At 42.4% G+C, this 19,467-nt stretch overlaps 1 protein-coding gene across 4 annotated transcripts in view; it reads right to left on the bottom strand.

The window, feature by feature from the left end:
• CDK8 (cyclin dependent kinase 8) overlaps positions 1-13,056 on the bottom strand; it is an 80,982-nt gene extending 67,926 nt beyond the window's left edge. The window contains exon 1 of one of the 4 annotated variants that reach the window (XM_082043491.1): positions 12,693-13,056. In XM_082043491.1, the coding sequence (XP_081899617.1) occupies positions 12,693-12,820 (128 nt within the window). In that variant the 5' untranslated portion in view covers positions 12,821-13,056. The remainder of the gene's footprint in view (positions 1-12,692) is intronic. The other 3 variants (XM_082043490.1, XM_082043492.1, XM_082043489.1) reach the window with 3 other exon arrangements.
• Between the last annotated feature and the right edge of the window lie 6,411 nt (positions 13,057-19,467).

A 19,467-nucleotide genomic window follows, 5' to 3' on the forward strand; every position in this document is an offset into this window, starting at 1 on the left:
TATGACAAGTGATTTCCAAACAATCCTTCTGAGCAGCACAGTTTCCCAAGAGACACCACTAATGACCTCTCACCATAACTCACATCTCTAAATAGCTTCTCTATCCAGAGAAGGATCATTTCTACCTTCAGCTTACATCTTTAGTAGAATTCATAGAATGCTTTTTGGAAATCTAGACAGATTACATGAACTATGCTGCCTTAACCTGTATGTTAACTCTGTCAAAGGATTTTACTAGACTTAGGAGGTGCTGACTGTGTTTTATAGGGCTGTTGTCTCTTTACCTCAGCACCATGTGTCCGCTATCTTTACTTTTGATTCAGATTACTAGTTAGTAGTTTCCACCTTCTAAAATGTCCTTTTAAAAACTGATCTCACCACTGCCCCTTTCCAGTATTCTATGACTATGAATTTAAAGCATTGGGTTATACTTTCTGGTTAGTAATTTGCTTGTTTCATTCTTGAACTCCTTCACATGTGCAACCACATGTCATCTTGACAACTGACTGCTCTTAACCTCAGCTTGTTCAAACAGCCCCTTCCCAAAAAACTGCAATTTGAGACAGGACCCCCACCCAATACATTCCTTCGCCTCCAATTCTTTATGTTCTTTCACAACGCACAGACAAAACCAAAGCTTTTCTCTCGCCATCATTCATCTTCCCTAAGCACTGCTTTCATAGGCCAGTGGTGCCCTGGTTCTACACACAGCATTGTGCTACTGATGCACTGGAAAGAGGAGGTGGGGGAAAGATTAATTTCATGCCCTTCTCAAGTAGTTTCTCAAGGGAAGGGTAGGACACACAGCTTGTGTGTCCTTTTAAGGGCTTATATAGAGGGAGGTTGCCAGGAGAGGCTCTCATGGTGCATTTTTTCAACTTAGCCCACCACCATTTACCTTCTATTTTCATATTCATGACACACAGAACCCTGAATTTTTCAAGAAACATAGTCTCACTCTCAAAGGCTTCCTTTATTCTACTATTTCGCCATGTTAGATTTTTTTTTAACTGATGGCTTTACAGTATGTCTTGAGTGATACACACTCACTGAGAGACCAGAAAAGCTTCCAAAATGGTTTCCAAGCAACTTGCAACATTTCACCTTTCAGCTTTCTTTTAGCTTTTAAGAAGTCATCTCCTGCTATCATCTCCACCTCCCCCCGCTCTAAAAAAAAAAAAGCACCTGATGTGACATTGTACTTCAAGCAGAAGTATAGATTCAGCATCCCTCCAGGAGCAAAGAACAAACCGTGTTGGTCACAGACATCCCTAGCAGTAACAGCTTGAATCTGCTCTTTCATCCTACAGGCCAAGTTCTGAGTGGATTCTCCTGTGGTGGGTGCCCTGACCAGCTGCTTCAGTGAGTAGCTGCTCATTGTCCTCAAGTTTGTCCTGGCACCTCTCCCTGACAGAGCATCCACCTAAATGAAATGGGGCTAACGAGCCATTCATTGCTGTATTTTCTACTTTGTAGCCTCTCTGATCTCACACAGCATAAGCAAACTAGGCAGGCAGATGGAAACGCAGCCCTAACGCTATTTTCCTCCCTTATATATGCCTGGAATTCTACCCATAGAGCTTTCAGTGTTGCAATAGCTACTCTTTTTTGAGTCTTTTGGTATCTGACACTCATCTGGCAGAGTCATACAAGCTTCCAGTTGAGCCTTTATAAAATTGAATTAGCATAACAGTGAATGGCACTGTTAGCACATTTACTTGAGAGGGGTTGTTTTGTTCAACCCTGCTTAAACAGGATCAATGTTCACCCAAAAAGAAAAGGGAGAGTTGGAACGCCAAGCAGTTCAAGTACAAAAGTTAGATAAGATTCCAATTACACCGGAGGACAAATTTGCTGCCTTGAAGTCCACCCAGGCAGAGCTTGCTCCCCGTGCTTTTGTTCTGCTCCATCCCTTGCACAGCAGTTCCATGAGAACAGCAGAGTAGATGAAACCTGACTTTCCAAGGCCTCGTTGTGGGATTATCCAGTGTCTGAATGCAAACTGTAATTGAAAGTCCACCTGCAGCTCGGCTCCCCTCACAGGGTAATGCTATTCTGCTCCCAGAAAACACATATTGGCCAGAAACACAAGAAGGAACCAGGGGTTTGCTGCAATTCAGATCCTTTTGTATTCAAAGTTCTCAGCCGCACATATTATTCACAGAGACAGTAATGAATTGATTCTTCTTTTTTGGTGCAACTCTCAAGTGTCCTTTATTCAAATGTCAACATCTTGTATGCAAGGTGTTACAAGCACACAGCATGGAGCTTTCCCAGAAAAACAGGCGGATTGTTTCAGTGACCTTTAGTTGTGCTGTACCCTGTTCACAAAAAGAGCTTTTTTTCAAGACTAATTTTAATTTTGGAAGTTTAGGCTATCATCTGTAGTTGAGAAAAATCACTATGTTCTCTTGAACACTTTGTCCTTTAAATAAAATATTTTCAGCTCTAATCCTGGTTCTTTTCCTGCAAATTCTAAACTGGCTATACAATATGTTTTGCCGAACTACCACTTAACACTCAAGATAGTTAAAACACAGTTGGATAGAAACCGTTGAGTAAACAGCAGTATATTTTTGCACAAGTATTGTATATAATTTTACAGGGACTCTCTGGCATCCTGACTATGTTTAAGTCAGTTTTTCAACAGGATATGCAAAACACAGGCAATAGGGCAACATCAGTGGAATTCTCTGTAAAAAAGCAGAATATCAAATGGTCTGTCTAGTACCTTTCCTATACAAGCTACTAAAGACCTCATATGCTTCTGTACAAAACCTAATATATTTATTAAAATAGCTATTTCTCAGATGGGAAGCATACAATACACAAAAGTTGCCACCTAGTTAACGAGTGGCCTTGTACTTAACAAAAAAAACTGTAGCTATGAATAAAGCTGTGCTGTAATCCCAAATGTGCTATTATGGGGGCTTGACAAGGTCTCAGAAACCATTTGTCGAGCCTTGGAGGAGACAAGGGGGAACAGCAGGGCAGGCGGCCGGGACACAAAACCCTCCGGCACGGTTGTTACCAGCCGCACGTAGCCCTAACGCGCAGCATCGCTTGCCAAGCTCGGAGAGACAAGACAGGGGACGGCGGGGGGAGAGGAGCACGAGAGCTCAAGCATTGGTGGGATGAAGCCTGAAACTGAAACCTTATTCCCATCCGCTCACTCAAGATGGGCTTCTCTACTCTAAAGTCAAGACTGCTTTGCAGTGGAAGGATACCAGAAAGCAAGCAAGCCTTGTATTAGCAGCAAAGGTAAGTATTATCTTGATGGTCCTGCCTCAGTTTACCTTACTTGAACAGACTTAAATAAATTTTGTCTGTATTGAACCTTAAAGAACATTTCCAAGACTTAAATTAACAGACAAGGGTGAAATGATTACCATCACCTACCTAAAATCAGAATCCACAATTCCGAGTATTTTATAATATTACAAAACAAACTGCTGGCTTACTTTGTTAATACTTTTAACAAGCAAAGAAAGAGCCAATTACATATTGATTAAACATAATCTTCATAGGCTTACTCAGTTTTAAAATGAGAATTTTGAATGAGATTGGACTTTGCTTTAGCATTGGCCCTTTTATCATGTTTCAAATGTTTAAGATCTGGCAGCTCGTCTGGCCCCAGTGCATGCCTGGAAAGCACATTTTTACCTCAAATCATTTCAGCTGATCAAATCTAAGATTCTTCATGGCAGCAGACTGGCAGAAGACACGCAGATTATATCTTTTGCACGACACGTTATTTACATCATCCAAGAAGACAGTCCTAGCTGCAAGTATATTTTCAGTTTGAATTTGCATTTAGACAGTGGATAATTCCGCAATAAAGCAAAGACCCTTGAGGTGGGAAAAAAAAAAAAAAAAAAAAAGAAATCAGGTTTCATAAATGCTATTACTCACACAACTACTCTGCAAGCTACAAAAACTTGCAACCAGAACCAGTGCAGTCTTTGTGACTTCAAGAGACCAAGGCTGCAAGTCCATCTTCAAGATTCCAGTATCTCAAAAGCAGCTAGAACCTCAGATCTCTTTACACAAGGACTCTGTACAGCCACAAAATTCTTTGGATTTTAACTGTTTGAGAAATAGAAAGGATATCAGTATGTGTAGCTATAAAATTAATATTTTCTTTTCTTTTTTCTTATGGTTAAGACATTTCCGATGTTTTTGCAGAAATATTTGAAAGCGGTATTTTCCACAGAACAGTTATCACATGCAGAGACCACAAACAATATTGTTTAATATCAGCACAAATGTTAAGGAATACATCCAGATATTCATTCACTACAGGTTATGCTTTTAGAATCCACACTTCCTAGCACAGGTTCTGCAGAAGCATGGAAGTTGTTAGAGCCTCATCACACTCACCCCTAAAAGCAAGGGAGACACCACCACCACTTCTTTGTAAAAAACAACCAACCAACCCCCCAAAAAACCAAAAAAAACCCACCACACACTTTATCAGGCATAAGGAAACACTTTCTCAGAATTGGCTTTCTGTCTGTTCACTGAAGAACTGTTACTGCAGTGCAAATTACCTGAACTGTGTGTACTTAACATTTATTTGCTTATCTACCTGAAGTTTTGTTCTCCAAGTACTTCTATTCAAAATTAGATTCATCCTTGAATGCTATTATTAATATTTTATTCCTGCTCTCAGATGTGAGGGGCTCCTTCCAGGCCTGGTTTAGGTTGTTGGTTTGTTTGTTTTCCAGAGTTTCTATCAGGATTCTCCGAGATCTGTCCTCCTGGTCCAGGAGACCCCCAGCACCCAGTTGGTGACTCACCTCTCCCTCCCTGCTTCTCCCCTGAGATACAAACCTGATGCTACTCTACACCCATCAGTGATTTTAGCCCCAGGAAAGTTTCCAACTCTGTCATTTTTCTCCCTGTCTCCCGACTGTTTGTTAACACAAAAGAAGAATCCACCATCACAGTTCCCAGCTGGTCTAGCTGTACCAGCAAGTGCTTTCCCATAAAGATGCTGTGCCCAAGCTCTGAGCTCCTGAACCCTGCAGAGCCACCAGCACCTCTACCCAGTCTCTCACCTTCCCCTGAAGAACAGTTTAGATCCAGGTTCATCTCCTCATTGTTACCAACACATGGCCCATAGCATCCACTGCTTTTTCACCACACATATTCCACAGTGCCATCCCAAAAACACACAGCACAGTACGTTGTTTCTAGAACACCACAAGACACCTTGGTATCTATGAACGGCTCACGTTTGTCTTTCACCTCCACCACTTACTTCTAGTGCAGAACATCACCCCCAAGGCCACTCTTTTGGGCACTGTAGATGACTGCACGCAGCCTTCGTGGGGGTGGGCAAGAAGATGGCAGAGTCTCTTCTGCCCTGAAATTCCCTCTGAATTTTTCAGAAGTTTGTGGACATAAAGAGGACACAAAACCCACAAGAATCATTCTCCAAGGTGACTGAAAAATTCAGCCCAATACTTCCCAGCATATTGCAATCGTCCATCAAAAAAGCTCTGGCTTACTGAAAAGTACATGCATGAGAGCTCAGCTTTAGCACACTGAAGAGAGGACAATTAAATCAAAACAACCACAAGCACCAACTCCCCCCTACAGTTTCCTTTCAGTCTTGACATCCTTCAGTCATTCATGTTTACAAGCCATTTCCATTTTATTTGTTCATATTCAGTTACATATTACCTTAATGTATGTAAAAACTAGGATAGCATTAGGCTTAACACTGGAAGTAGGCAGTTTTCTTATGTATGTAGGAGTCTAGAGAGAAAAGGACTATTTGCGAAACTTCAATTCTGTCTGTATCCAATGTCACTTGTGTTTTTAAAATCTGAACCATTTTTTCACTCTCCAAACAGAAGACACCACCAGACTATTCAGTTATTTGTGACCTTCCCTCCGCCCATCACAGACCAGCAGACTCTGTATGAGCCCCACTGTGACAAATAACTCTGACACTCCTGCTGCTTCCAATGAAGCAACGAAAGGAAGCCAGAGAAGTCCTGCTATCACTCATGTTACAGACTCCTCAGGAAAATTCAGATTAACAACATACTTGGAGATGAAGAATTATCTCCAGAATTAAGAACTAGAGCCAAGCTTGAAAGACAGGCTGTACAGCAAAAATACAGACAAGGCAAATATTTTATTTTAAGATGAAAAAACAGCATACCAGACAAAAGTTAAAGGCTGAAGATAGCCCTAATTTTGTCAGCACAGCAATCACCTTTGAATACTCTTCCAAGGTGTAACTTGGTCTTCTGAAGTGCAGATCATGTGTTGGCTGTTGCTGCACAGTGCTAGAGTACAACCTCAGACATAAACCACATCCACTGTACCTTCATTATGATTCACCTGTAGTTTCCAAATTTCAGCATAACTAAAAGAATCTCTTCTTAAGAAACAAGAGATTTTTCACAGTTCATGCTAAAGCAGTCGGCAAATTACAGCTCTTCAGATCCCAGTGGTAATAAAGACCATCTCTGTTGTTTTGTGTTTTAAAAAAAAAAAACAACTTCGAAAAGATTTTAAAACAGAAGAATCAAAGAATACCCAAGAGCTACAGTGAACATAATACTTCACTGTCATTTGGCTGAAAGCAGCATTCTCTTATGATGTGCACCTTCTCTGTGTTCAGCACCCTCAAAAAGATCCCCTTTTCCCTCATGAGAAACTGAGCACAGCAGTACATGCCTCCATTATTTACATATATTATGCTAATTTATAAATGAAGAATAAAAGCAGATATAGATCTTTGGTGTTTTGCAACACTATTCTCACACCCTCCTTTCTGCGCTTGTCAAAGGCTCCAGGTAGGAACAAAACACTAACACATGGCTATGCCAGCTCCACCTTTGCTGCTGGCTATGAAAATAAATCAACACATCTATGACAAGATAACAAAAGATCACACCAAATAAAGTCCAAGGGCCACAGAAAGACTCACCAAACTGCATGACCTTGAAAACCTACAAAGCTTGGAGCCACCTAACCAGGTGAGAAGGGAAGGAAGCAGATGGGAAGAGCAATTACGTGAGTGGTTTACCAGAAAAATTAAAGAGCACAATACTTGATGCATACCTCATTATGTAGATATAGTTTAATTGGGAACTTTCTAACTACTATGGTAGTGGATCCAAAAGAGACTTGAGGCATATATTTTAAGAAGATAGTATCACATATTGCATACATAAAGTCTATGGCATTTAGAAATTCAACGCTACTGTTCAGCAGAGCCGCAAGCAAAAGGTTTGCATGATGACTCCACAGCTCTCACTGCCTGCCTGCCATCTGCACCACCCGCTTCAGTTCAAAAGAGTTAAAATCAACACACATGAACATTCAGTCAAAAAAAAGAAAAATAAATACAAAAAACACATCTCATGTCTGTAAGACCAAGAGAAGACATGAGTTGTCTGGAAGTTTACAGCAAAAACTAGCAGCACAAACTTCATGGCGCAAGTCCTGTAAAGGCTCAATACAGAACTAAGCAAGAAGCTGCAAGCCCTGATCTGTTGTTGAACTTCCTGCCAAGTAAAATTTGTCACTGGGCTCATTCCCTCTATTTGTGGCACTCCCAAACTCAATGTACTTCTCACTAAAAATGCATCTGATATAAACATTGACAAAATAAGTGATCTGACCTAAATGAATACATACCCAAAAACACAAACTGGTACTTATCTGGTATCAACCTTAATTACGAGCCAAGTGTTTTAAAAAAAAAAAAAAAAAAAAATAATAATAATAATAATAAAAATTAAAGAAGCAAACCCCAAAATTTCTGAAGTAAAAAAAGATGGGTTCTTCTGCATGCACTGCAGAGCTTGGTCTGATCTCTAAGAGAGCAGCCTAACTTCTAGAGCAAGAGAGCATTCAACTTGTTACAACAGTCAGTCAGAAGTGATTGGTTTTGATAACACTACAGACCAGACACTAAGCTCTTGACTTATCTTTTTTCTTTGACAACAGGTTGTGCAGTTTATCTGTGTTGCATTAAAATATTTCCATATTGTTAATAAAATAATTCCGTGTCCCCCCCTTCAAATACTGTGAAATAAGAATAGCATCAGCATCTTTTACATCACCCAAAACATTCATTATTTTACCTAACTTAAACATGTTCTGCCTTCTCTTTTTTCCAAGGGAAATACTCCCAATATTTAAGTTGCTCTTCGTACAAAAGTTTTTGAGATAGATTCATCGTCATTCTTGCAATATCCTTTTTACCAGTAAGTAGAAACTACGACATACTGTATTAGACATTAAGCAAACCAGTTTACTAGTTTTCTACCGTTCTGCTTCTTACACAACTCATACAAACTGTCACAGAGCTAAAGCGGATATAGATTTGATTGTTTGAAGGGTACAAGGAAAATGTGAGCACATAAATGTAGTCTGTTTCAATTATAACATATATGTGCAAATGAAAGAATCTGTCCCTCCACCTATAGCAATACTTCCAACATAGAACTGTAATAGCTGAAACTGAATTTAAAAACTCTCCAACAGCACTTGTGTTTGGGAACTATGTCTCTTCTTACAGTTTCTACGAGCGACTAGGAGAGCACCAGATTGCTCACTGTTATTTCCCCATCAACAGTCTCTCACCGCACAAGTCTCTTTCCGAGAGATTAAAAGCTTACAAGAAAACACTGGGGGATGTTACCACAGTTTGAGATCTCCAATGCTATTATCCTTTGCTGTTGTAATTAAAAAGTTAGATACTGCCTAACAGTGATGTTCAGTAGCTTCTTATTCTCATCCAAACCACATCCAATAAGCAGGAATAAATGAGTATTTGGAAACACTCCAAACTGCCACTGAAACAGGCAGCCTTGCTCCACAAAATCAGCTTCACTTAAATTTCCCACTGTAGCTGTATGATAAAAACAAAAAGAAAGAAAAGTGAACAAAAAAAGCAGTGAGAGATCGATCCCGTTAGAAGTGGGTGCCCCTCAGGTGTTAGCACAGAACCAGCACATGCTGCCAGCTCCAGGAGAGCAGGTACCTGCAGTGCTGCACCAGCCGTGCTCGCACAGGCAGCCCCCCTGTCCTGCCACCTTGGTCCGTCTGTCCCGGGCACTCGGCTCCTAATGAGCTTTGAAGAAGTCTGATCCACTCAATTTAAATTAAAAAAAAAAAAAAAAAAAATCTGTATGTATGTTCAACAAATGAAAAACTCATGGCATATTTTCCAAGTCGGGCATAAGTCAAATAGGTAGGTTTAATGTCTAGGTTGAGCAACGTTCCTGAGGGAGCACCCAAATAGCACGCCAAGAGGCTTTTATGCAGGAAATCTCTGACATTTTCTGGGGAGGAAAGGAAAAAAGAAAAAAAAAACAAAAAACAAACAAGAGAGAAGTGAACTATCCTACTACCACTAGAGGTGGGCAACAGTTTCTTTATCTGAAGACTGATGTTCAACACTCCATGCCTGCATTTTCTTACTGGTGTCTACCGTTAGAGCCACTTGCCTTCTTGTACACCTTTCAGCTATAAAAATAAATCCTGTCAATTCACATAGAGTTTGTTCTAACCAGGTTAGAGTTAGAGCCCACTGCAGGTACTACACTGATGAAAAAAAAGACAGCACTGGTCAATAAAAAGCCAGGAAGATTCTTTTCAACCACAGAGACCACAAACTCAAAATAAGAGCGACTAAAATAAATATTTGAAAACAGAATGCAATTTTGCTGCAGGCAATGCAGCAGGTAGAGCTCAGCCGTAAGGCTTGACACTGTTACTCAGCTGATTTGATGTTCAGCTGTGCCGAGTCTGGCAGTGAATATGCAAAAAACCCTGCATGGAGCTATACCTGGTGATCCTCTGAGACAGAGCAGTGGAGACCCCAGGGCTCACCCTGCGGCAAAGGGACCCGCAGGGCTGGGCTGGCTGTGTTGTTGGAGCAGGACATGAAATCCAGGTGACTAAAGCACGTACCACCCAACATCTCTTTTGTGCACTACAAGGACTCTCACTCTATCAAGAGTCCTGTAAGACTGTCCTCCGAAGTGCTCCCATGTAGTTTTAATGGCATACAATTAACTTCCTACAATTAGGACATGCAGCTGCTATCTAGTTTTGCATTGCCATACTGCACCTGAGAGACAGCTGTAAGAGCAAAGAGGTGAAGACTGCAGCAGTACTAAAGACATGAGCTACTCTTAAACTGGATTATCATCAGCAAGGGCTTTTGAACATACATTTGCACACACTGAATTATTTAAGTTCTTTTCTGTGTTTCTTCTATTCATTAGACACCTGTATGTAGAAGATGTCATTTAAGAAAAAGCTGCCCCAATATTCTTGACAAAATATTTGCAGTCCTGCAGCTCATTCTTCAAAGTACTCTAAAAATCACAATGTATATTAGACTTGAAAGATGTGTGCTATTTAAGACAAGAATTAGAATCATGTAACAAAGTTTGCTTTAAACTTTGAAGTTCAAGGGAAAAAATATGAAAATTAACTAAGATAGCAAACAACATATGTAAAGAACGTTTGAGCTGTACAAATGCTACAAAACAACTCAAAAAGCAGGTTATTCATCCATCAGCATTGTACCATTTGGGGAATACTGAAACAATGTAAGAATATTTTTTCAATATTTGCATATAACAATATACAAACACTGAAATCTGTTTCATACACTCCCCACTGCAAGATATAACATCCATCCATCCATTACCATAGCTTCATGAAAACAAAATGTTGTTACACATTTGTTTTTTGCAATTTAATGAGTTCCTTTGGATAAAGCGATGTAAATGGAACCTTGAACTTCAATCCTAATTCCATCCATATACTGTAAAATTACATGTATGCAAGTATAAGCTACAAAAGCATCTACGTATGTTCCTATTTTACATATTTTAGTGACTGTCCGAGGGCAATTAGGCAGCATATTTAAAAGAGAAAGTTTTCAGAAACCTGGAGGGGAAATGGGAAGTACTAGGGAAAGGAAGAGAAAGGAGGCACTAAACAAACAATAAGGTAAAAAAAAAAAAAATATATATATATATATATATACATTGTTCACCCTTTTTTTTCTTTTCAAACTAATACTGTGCCTTTGATTTCCCCCCTTTTCAATAAAAGAACAGATTTAAAATCATATATGCTCAAGAACCAAGAGGAAATTCTACTGTAAAGCCACCTTTGAGTAACTAACCATGTTTAAAAACACACAACTCCATTTTTCTGAAATTTCTCAAAATGACATTACCACCAGCAACTCTAAATGCACCCTCCCAAACAACATCAAGCAGACTGATGATTTCACCAAAAATATGTTTGAATATGTGCTTCAGCAGTATCACATGGTGAATTCCCTGCAGGCTGCTGCAGTCCAACATGCCGAACAGCCGCAAAGAGCCTGACACGAACATCAGAAACACAGCCGTATCTTTCAGTAGCTCAATCTATTTTTCGTGTTACAGGTCTCTTTATCGGCGTTGAAACCAGGGCTGCCTGTACCAGCAAAGTTAGTACCTGCATGTAAGGAGACTTGAGGCAACAGCTTATCACACAGTTTATTCCCCTTACCCTCCCAGAAAATTAAAAAAAAAATAATTCAGGCAAGATAAGAATTTCTCCTATGAGCAGATTGAAGGATCCAAATGTGAAATTTGAAAAATAAGTAGTCAGTTAACTCATATCAGCAAACATAATTCAAGCAGAAGTAACCATGCCACAATTAATATCGGCACGTTTAAGACATAGACAAGATACGGTGCAACCAGTCCCGTTACAACCATTCAGTAGGTAATAGCTAAAGCATTTCTAGAATTAAAGCTTATGCAAACAGAATGGGATTGTGTTTCAGCCATGACTGACCACAGCCTGCTTTAAAAGTTATTTATCAAATGCAAAAATAATAATAACTGGACTTTTAAAATACACCTTATTTGAATGACAGCATACAGAGCACCACAGTGATGAGACTGCAACAGAAAGGGACACCATTTAAAATTTAGGACCTGTTATGAGAACAGTCTGCGCCTCTCTTGCTTCTTGTGCTCCCACTTCCTATTGTTCTGCTGTTCTGCCAGTGGTGCCATGTCATGGACGAGGGAAATCTAAATGACACTTTGCTAGATCTTTCTTTAAAACATTTATGCAAAGAAATTAGTTTGCTCAGGTCTGTACCGAGAGCTAGTTGCATGTAAAGCTCTTTTAGGGCATTCTGAAGCCCCAAAAGGACCGGCACTCTTCGGTTCCTGAAGCAGCCAGCAAGAATACCCAAAATGGTGACTACAAGTAATAAATCAGACAAAAAAGCATTATTAAAAGAAAAAAAATCAAACGCTGTTCTATATGAGGCTGAGGCTCAGGATGAATATCCTAAGTGGCGACTGATTTATTCACAATAAAATCCCTTGAGTTAAGAATTTTCCTCAACTACATCGTTTTTTCTCCCACACCTCCCGGTACCGACACAGGACCCGGTGTCGGGCGAGGGGACGGGAACGCTCCGCTGAGTGACCGGCGGGCGCGGTCCGGGCAGCGAAGCGCGGGTGTCACCGGGAGGGGACCCGGCAGGACCGGGGCCGGGCGGCAGCAGCGCGGGGGCCGGGGGGACGCACGGGGCGGCCGGCGGGCCGGGAGGGGCCGGGGGGAGGAGGGCGCGGCGGGGCCGGGGGCGCGGAGGCGGCGGCGGGGCCGGGGCAGCCCCGCTCCTCACTCACCCGTCCTTGCGCTTGGCTTTGTAGACGTGCCCGTAGGTGCCCCTGCCCACCTTGCAGCCCTCGTACTCGAACAGGTCCTCCACCCGCTCGCGCTCCCCGGTCAGCTTCACCTTGAAGTCATAGTCCATCTTGGGCGCCCGCCGCGCCGCCCCGAGCCGCCCCCGCCCGCCGCGCGCCCCGCCGCGCCCCGCCCCAACGCGACCCGGCGGCGGCAGCAGCAGCAGGAGGAGGAGACCCCCGAGCCGCCCCGCGGACCATCCAGGGGCGGGCGGGCGGCGGCGGGGCTGCTCCCTTCCCTCCCGAGCCCCGTCCTGCGGCTGCCGCTTCCCCGCCCCGCCAGATAGCGGCACAACAGCCGGTCTCCCGGGCGGAATACGGCGGCCGCGCCTGGCCGCACTGCCGCAAAGAAACGTCGCAAACCGCGGGCACCTCCCCGGCCCCCGGCGTGGCGGGCAGCGCACCACGTGGAAGGCGGCAGCTGCGACCCCCGCCGGAGCCCCGCCCCGCCCATCCCGGCGAGCCTTGCGGGCGCCGCGGCACGCCGGGAGCTGTGGTACGGGCAGGACGGGGCCTGGTGCGCGGCGCCCGCGGTGCATGCCGGGAGCTGTAGTCCTGCCCGCGGGAGGCACGCTGGAGGCGCGGTTCAGCTGGCGAGCGGCGCGCTGCCTGCCGGGAGCTGTAGTCCCTGCGCTGTGGAGAGCGGCAGGGCTGAGGGCCCGGCCTGGCGCTGCGGGGCTGGCGGGGGCCGTGCGTGTGGCTATTCCCGGGACCAGGCTCCCTTTGCGGGGCTGCCGGAACTGGTGTAGCACAGGATACCACCCGCGGGCTGCCCCGGATCAGCCCCCCGGCTGAGCAGGTGAAGCTGGGACATGGTCTGCAGTCACCACCAGCAATGATTGTGTTGCTGCAGAGGCTGGTGACAGTGAATACTGAGGTCCACAGCTTAGTCCAGAGCGGTGAGGGCAGACACAGCTGGTCCTTGCCTGCTCTCCCTGCCAAGCCACCTGTTAACATCATCATTAAGATAATTCCACGGCTTTGGGCATAGACGCGGACAGATCCTACAGCACTGACAAACCTTCTCTGTGTAGCTGCAGAAAAAAATTGGGGTTGCAGTGCCTGGTATTTAATCCAAAAATGTTAGTTTACCAAGGCCCTTGCATGTGACCAGTACCAGGCACTTTCCAGTTCCTCTCCTTGGCTGACAGAGCTGTAGTTACCAACACAACACAAAGCCAGCTGGTCATTTTATAAAACTAAAGCTACAGCAATATTCCTAATTATGGCCCAGCTTTTGGCATTTTCAATAATTGTGCACATATACTTAACATTTCATCTCAATAATGCAATGTGGGTACATAAGAGGGCACTCAAATCCCTAACGTAGAGACAAAATATGGTGTGAGGGCCTCTGGAAGAAGAAACAGCATTTTCTGAAACATTCTGAAATCATCTCAATTTACACTTCTCCATTTTCATTTACACATCAAGGTTGAGTCCTAAAAATTTGGGATAGGGGTGTGTTAGCCTCCTGAGCTGGCATCACTCAGACTGATGTCGGCTGCCCCCAGTTTGACCTTGCTATGGTATGTTGCTATGCAGTTGTGAGATATAATGTATATTAGATGAAGCAATTAGGCAGGTGTTATGGAAAATACATGCAATCGGCAGAAGCAGCAAAACTAAATTTGATTTACCCAACAGCCCAACTGAACCGTACGAGAACATTGCCCAGTGACTTGCTGTGCCAGTCAACCAGAAACAGCTGAGGGCAGCCCAGCGTCCTGTAAAGATCAAACGGTATGGAAGATGTCGTCCACCTTGTGATGTCCCTCCACCTCAGCCCAGAGCAGCGCAACCCTGCCCTCAGGGACGCGTGGCTTCCAGGGACAGCAGGGACCAAGCTTGCACAGCCAAACCTACCATGTTCAGCAGCTCCTCCCAGCCCACAACCCTCAGTCCTGTTAGCAAGGAGGGGGGAAGTAGAAATAATCACTCCTCTGTAACTTTGTACTTTTCTTTCTATTATTAATCACTCTTCCATGGAGGCAATAAATATCAGAAGTCATCTACACAGATCCAATTGTTGCATGGTAACTAATGGGTGAGTTTAGTCTGTCCTGACCTACAAGGCAGGGTGTGGAGGAAGAACTGCTTAGAAAGAAAAGAGAGCATGAATAAAGACAAGAACATAGAATCCAGACTAGCTTTTTTGAGGACCTGTGCTGTGTTTTACGTTTGAATAAACCTCTTGAAAAGAATTCCATACTTTGACAAGTAAACTCTGAAAAGTCAAAACCACAATAGAAATAACTTGTCTTCTCTTTCAGATTTTGGTTCTTTTGTAAGAATGTTTAGAAGTCTGCTTTTCTGCATGTTTCTTTCATTAGTTTCTCATAACATTTGGATTATATGCCTTCCAGATTGAGCATAGCTGTACATTGGCTGCTTCTTCACTCTGTTCTCACTTCAGATACTTGTATTGTGGGCAACATTCAGTTTTATCAGTCCAGATGGATGGTCCCCAAATCATGAGAGATTTGAAAGAGAAAGCACATCTTGATTCTTTTAATGATGAGAAATGAATATTGACATTGCAAGGTCAACTTTTAATTCTGTTTCATGGAAAGCTGCATACTTTTGTGCTTTATTTTAAGAATCTGTCACACTATAATGTAATTTCAAGAAAAAGTTTTAATTTGGGGTTCATTCTTAAAAAGAAAGACACAACCAAGTCATGATCTGCTACTCTTGACTCTCTGGTCTCCACAGTGGCCCCTTTAACTGACAGGATTTCTTTTATCTTACTGCTTGTTTTGTATTCTTCCTTCCGTGCTATCTCAGAACTCAATTTCAAAATTGATGCTTAAGGTGTCGTGGCAGAGGCACCTAACCCTCCCACCAGCCAAACCAGCAGTAGTTTGGTCCAGAGCAGGTAAAGGCCTAAGCTGTAGCCAGGCCAAGAACTCCTTTTGGGAAACTCACAAGGAAGCAGAGCAGCGCACTGAACACTGATACGTTGTGGGCACTGGGAGTCTCGTGCAGACCTTTCCTACTGTATGCAATTTGACTAAGAGTCAACCACTTCATTCTATAAATATGACAGCCTGAGTGAGCCCACTTTGAGCTCTCTCTGCCAAATAAGCTGGCTGTATGGCGATGGTTTTATTACTGACAGGTCAGTGGATGAGCTCAATTTAAGTTTCATGTCAATCATTTAGCTTAAGTAAATGCATACTAAATGTAATGAATCATCTAGAAGTATAAGGTTGTATGATTTTTAATGTACTCTCTGCTTCATGTTACTTAGTAAGCTGCATTTGCTGAAATCTTAAGCTGTAAAGTTCTGCTCATATTTACCAAAAGCAACTACAAACTACACTGAACACTTGCAAGATTAGCCTGTTTTGCACTTCGCTGAGAAAAAAAGATTTATTCAGACAAAACAGCACCCACAACGCTATAGACTATAAACAATGTCTACAGCTACACAAAACAAAGGCACATGTGAGATCAGTGAAAAGGATCCAATGAGAAGCAAGAAGACCCCGAAGTGAAATATTGCTATTGGTCTGCATCATGATATGAATGGTTTGTAAAGTCTTTGGTTTTCTATGGTCAGGTTGTACCTCTGCACAGGTGCCCAGCTTGAGCCAACCCTCCTGCTATTCTACTCCATTATTTTTTTTTTTTTTCCTGAGAATTTTGTTTCCTGAAAGTCTGCTCTGCATAAAGTTATCAGGCCTTGCCTGGAAAGTTGCCTCTGGAGTTCTAAATATAGACTCCAGAGCGAACGGTTATCAGGGAGGGAACGCCTGAAAGTTTGCATTCACAAACAGGTACAGGCACCTGGAGAGAAGGTAAGCAGCATTCGGTTTGGCATATTTCCCCCATGCAGTAAATAATAGTGTGAACCTGCCCCTGAACTCTTTTAAGTCGCACTTCTCTTAGAGAAATCCACACATTGTTCTGCAGTAAGCAGAACCCTAAATTACTTGAAACGCATGTCCTGCTGAATTTGGCCCTTTGGAGCCTTCTTCTTTCTCTTTTTTTCCCTCTAACATTTATGGCTCGCTTTATAATATCCTGCTCTTCCAAGTTTGTGTCATTTCTAATGTTTAAGAATGCAGTTTACTTAAAGCAGGTAAGTAAAGTGCTGGTTCTACAAATAGCTTTGTATATAAAGCAATGGGCTTAATTTTTTTAAATCATTATTTTATTTTGCACTTAACTACACTTTACTATAAAGTTGATGAAATCCTATAAAGTTGATAACACTAGTGATGTGCTTGATCTAACAAGGCCTCCTAGATTCTAGCAGGAGTGCAAGTTATTAACAAACATAAATCAGTTCTTTGGATCTGGGTGCTGTGTAGGAGTCATGCGAAAACATCTGTTTTCCAGACGCAGGACCACCTACACTAACTGTCAGCCCAATTGCTTTATGCTCCCAAAGAAGCCAGAGAATTACTTCTCAAGAATCTCTACAGACCTTGAAAATTCAGCCTATGAACTCCTGTTTTCTTTTGTTATTGAAAAGAGCCCTTCTTGAGGGGAAATAAATCCTAACAGTGAATATTATTTTAGTATTTTATATTATTTCAGTCAACAGAATCGCAGAAATATCCAGGTTGGAAGGGGCCTCTGGAGGTTATCTAGTTGAATATCCTGCTCAAAGCAAGGCTATTAAATTCAGGTTGCTTGAGGCTTTGTCCACTCAGGTCTCAAAAACCTCTACAGAGGGAGATTCTGCAGCCTCCTTCAGCATGACTGTCCTTAAGGTGAAATTTTTTCTCATTCTATCATAAAACTCCTGGTTCTGTCTTCTCAGTAACCTACTTGTCAATACCGGCAGGCTGCCCCTTCTCCCAGCTCATGTGGTGCCCACAGCCCCTCTCAAACAGCAAGTGCTCCAGCCTGTGACCATCTTGGTGTTCTCGGCTGAACTCACTGCAGTTTGTCGATAATTTTCCATATCAGGATTGCTCTACTGGAGAGTTCCAAACCAGGCATCATATTCCACATGCAGGCAAACAAGAGCCACATACCCAATCCCTTCCTAATAATCCACTCTGTGTTCCTCTTGATACCCCCTGGGATGCCATGAGCCCTCACAGCTGACAGGTGCTCCCCTGGCTCCTGTTCTGCCACTGACCTCTGGAGGTTATCTAGTTTAATATACTGCTCAAAGCAAGGCTCAAAACAAGGTCCCCCCATCCAGCCCAGCAGGGACAGTCAGTAAGCTCCCCGACCCCCCATTCAGTATTGTCCCAGAGGGCTGGTCACTCCTAGGTGGAGGACTTTGCATTTGTCCTCATTTAATTCCATGAGCCTTACTTATCTAATATCAGATAACAAAATACAATAAAGTTACTTTCTAAAGAACTTAAACAGCTGAACAATCAAATAAAAAACAGGGTTACAGACCTTCTGTTATTAGAAAACTTAGTGATTGCCTGATGTTTGCTGCCCTCCATAGGTTATTGTTATTATAGTTCCAAATATGATGTTTTACTCTGGAAAGCATTGCTTCACTGCAATAATAATATTGCAGGAAAGATCTACTGTTGTTATTTTGTGTTAGCAACACAGCATAAAATAAAATACTGTAAATAAATACTGTACTTAGTTATAGTGTGCTGCTATGAAACATCAGTATCAACAGGACACAAACACAAAATTCTGCATTGGAGGACAGGTCAGTGCAAAATTAATTCAGTATAAGGTTTCAGTACAGACATACATGTTTAGTTATCTCTCTAAAACATAACTGCCTTCTGGGTGAGCAGCCCATACATGGGCTTGGTACCAGAGAAGATGTTGTGTTTGATGGTGGAATAGTGATTACTAAAAACAGGCTATGAAAAAAAAATATTCCAAAAATAGGACAAAAAAACAATTGGAGGAAGAAACAGACTTTTCAAGGGATACAGGCACTACTTTATATACATGGCAGATACTCTGACTTATATAAAGAAAGTAAAATTGATCTTCAGGAAGGACATACTGTAATTGCTCCAGACAAAGGAAATCATAATACAGTACTAATAATACTGTACTAATAACATACAGCAAGCAGGAAGGAGTAGCCCCCAGCATGGCCTCAGTGCTGCATCCCCACTGTCAATTTGTCTCGTGGAAACCATGTACTGGCACAAAAGGAGCACAAACTAACACAAAACCTAAATGTGTAAAACTCAAAACACTTAGGTAAATTATTTTTCCCAGACAAAATAAAGAAATTCTGGGGTCTGTAAGGTGAAGCGGGGAGTGGAGGTATCTTCCCGGCCACTGGCCCAGGCCTTTATCACCTCACTCATTAGGGAGGGTTTGCCTTTGCATTGAGACCAGTTGCATAAAAAATACTCAAACTTTATTTCTGCAAGCAAGTTTGAACAGAAGTATGAACAGTTTGGCTATTCTAGGGATGAAGTGCTTTTACATAGTTAAAGCATCCTTCTTGTGAAATTTCCTCATTTTGCTGATTCAAATAGTTTATGTAAGATGTGAAACGTGCTCCTCTGTCACAGCCTGCCACCTTCCACCATGTGTTTAAACAATCTGCAGAAACAAGTTGGAAATGAAAGTTTGTGGATGCTATGTGAGCAATTAGCATATGTGAAATTTGTAAAACGGTTCGCATCTTATGTGAAAAACTTCTGAGGCTCCGCAGATCAAAATTACTAAAAATCACAGCTTGAGACACAAGTTTCTGTGAGGGCACTGAACAACTGATCATTTCTTTTAGAGAACTGAGGTGAAGGAAGGTTACTGC

The sequence above is a fragment of the Streptopelia decaocto genome, assembly GCF_964273445.1.
Source record: "Streptopelia decaocto genome assembly, chromosome: 1".
Taxonomy (NCBI): Eukaryota; Metazoa; Chordata; class Aves; order Columbiformes; family Columbidae; genus Streptopelia; species Streptopelia decaocto.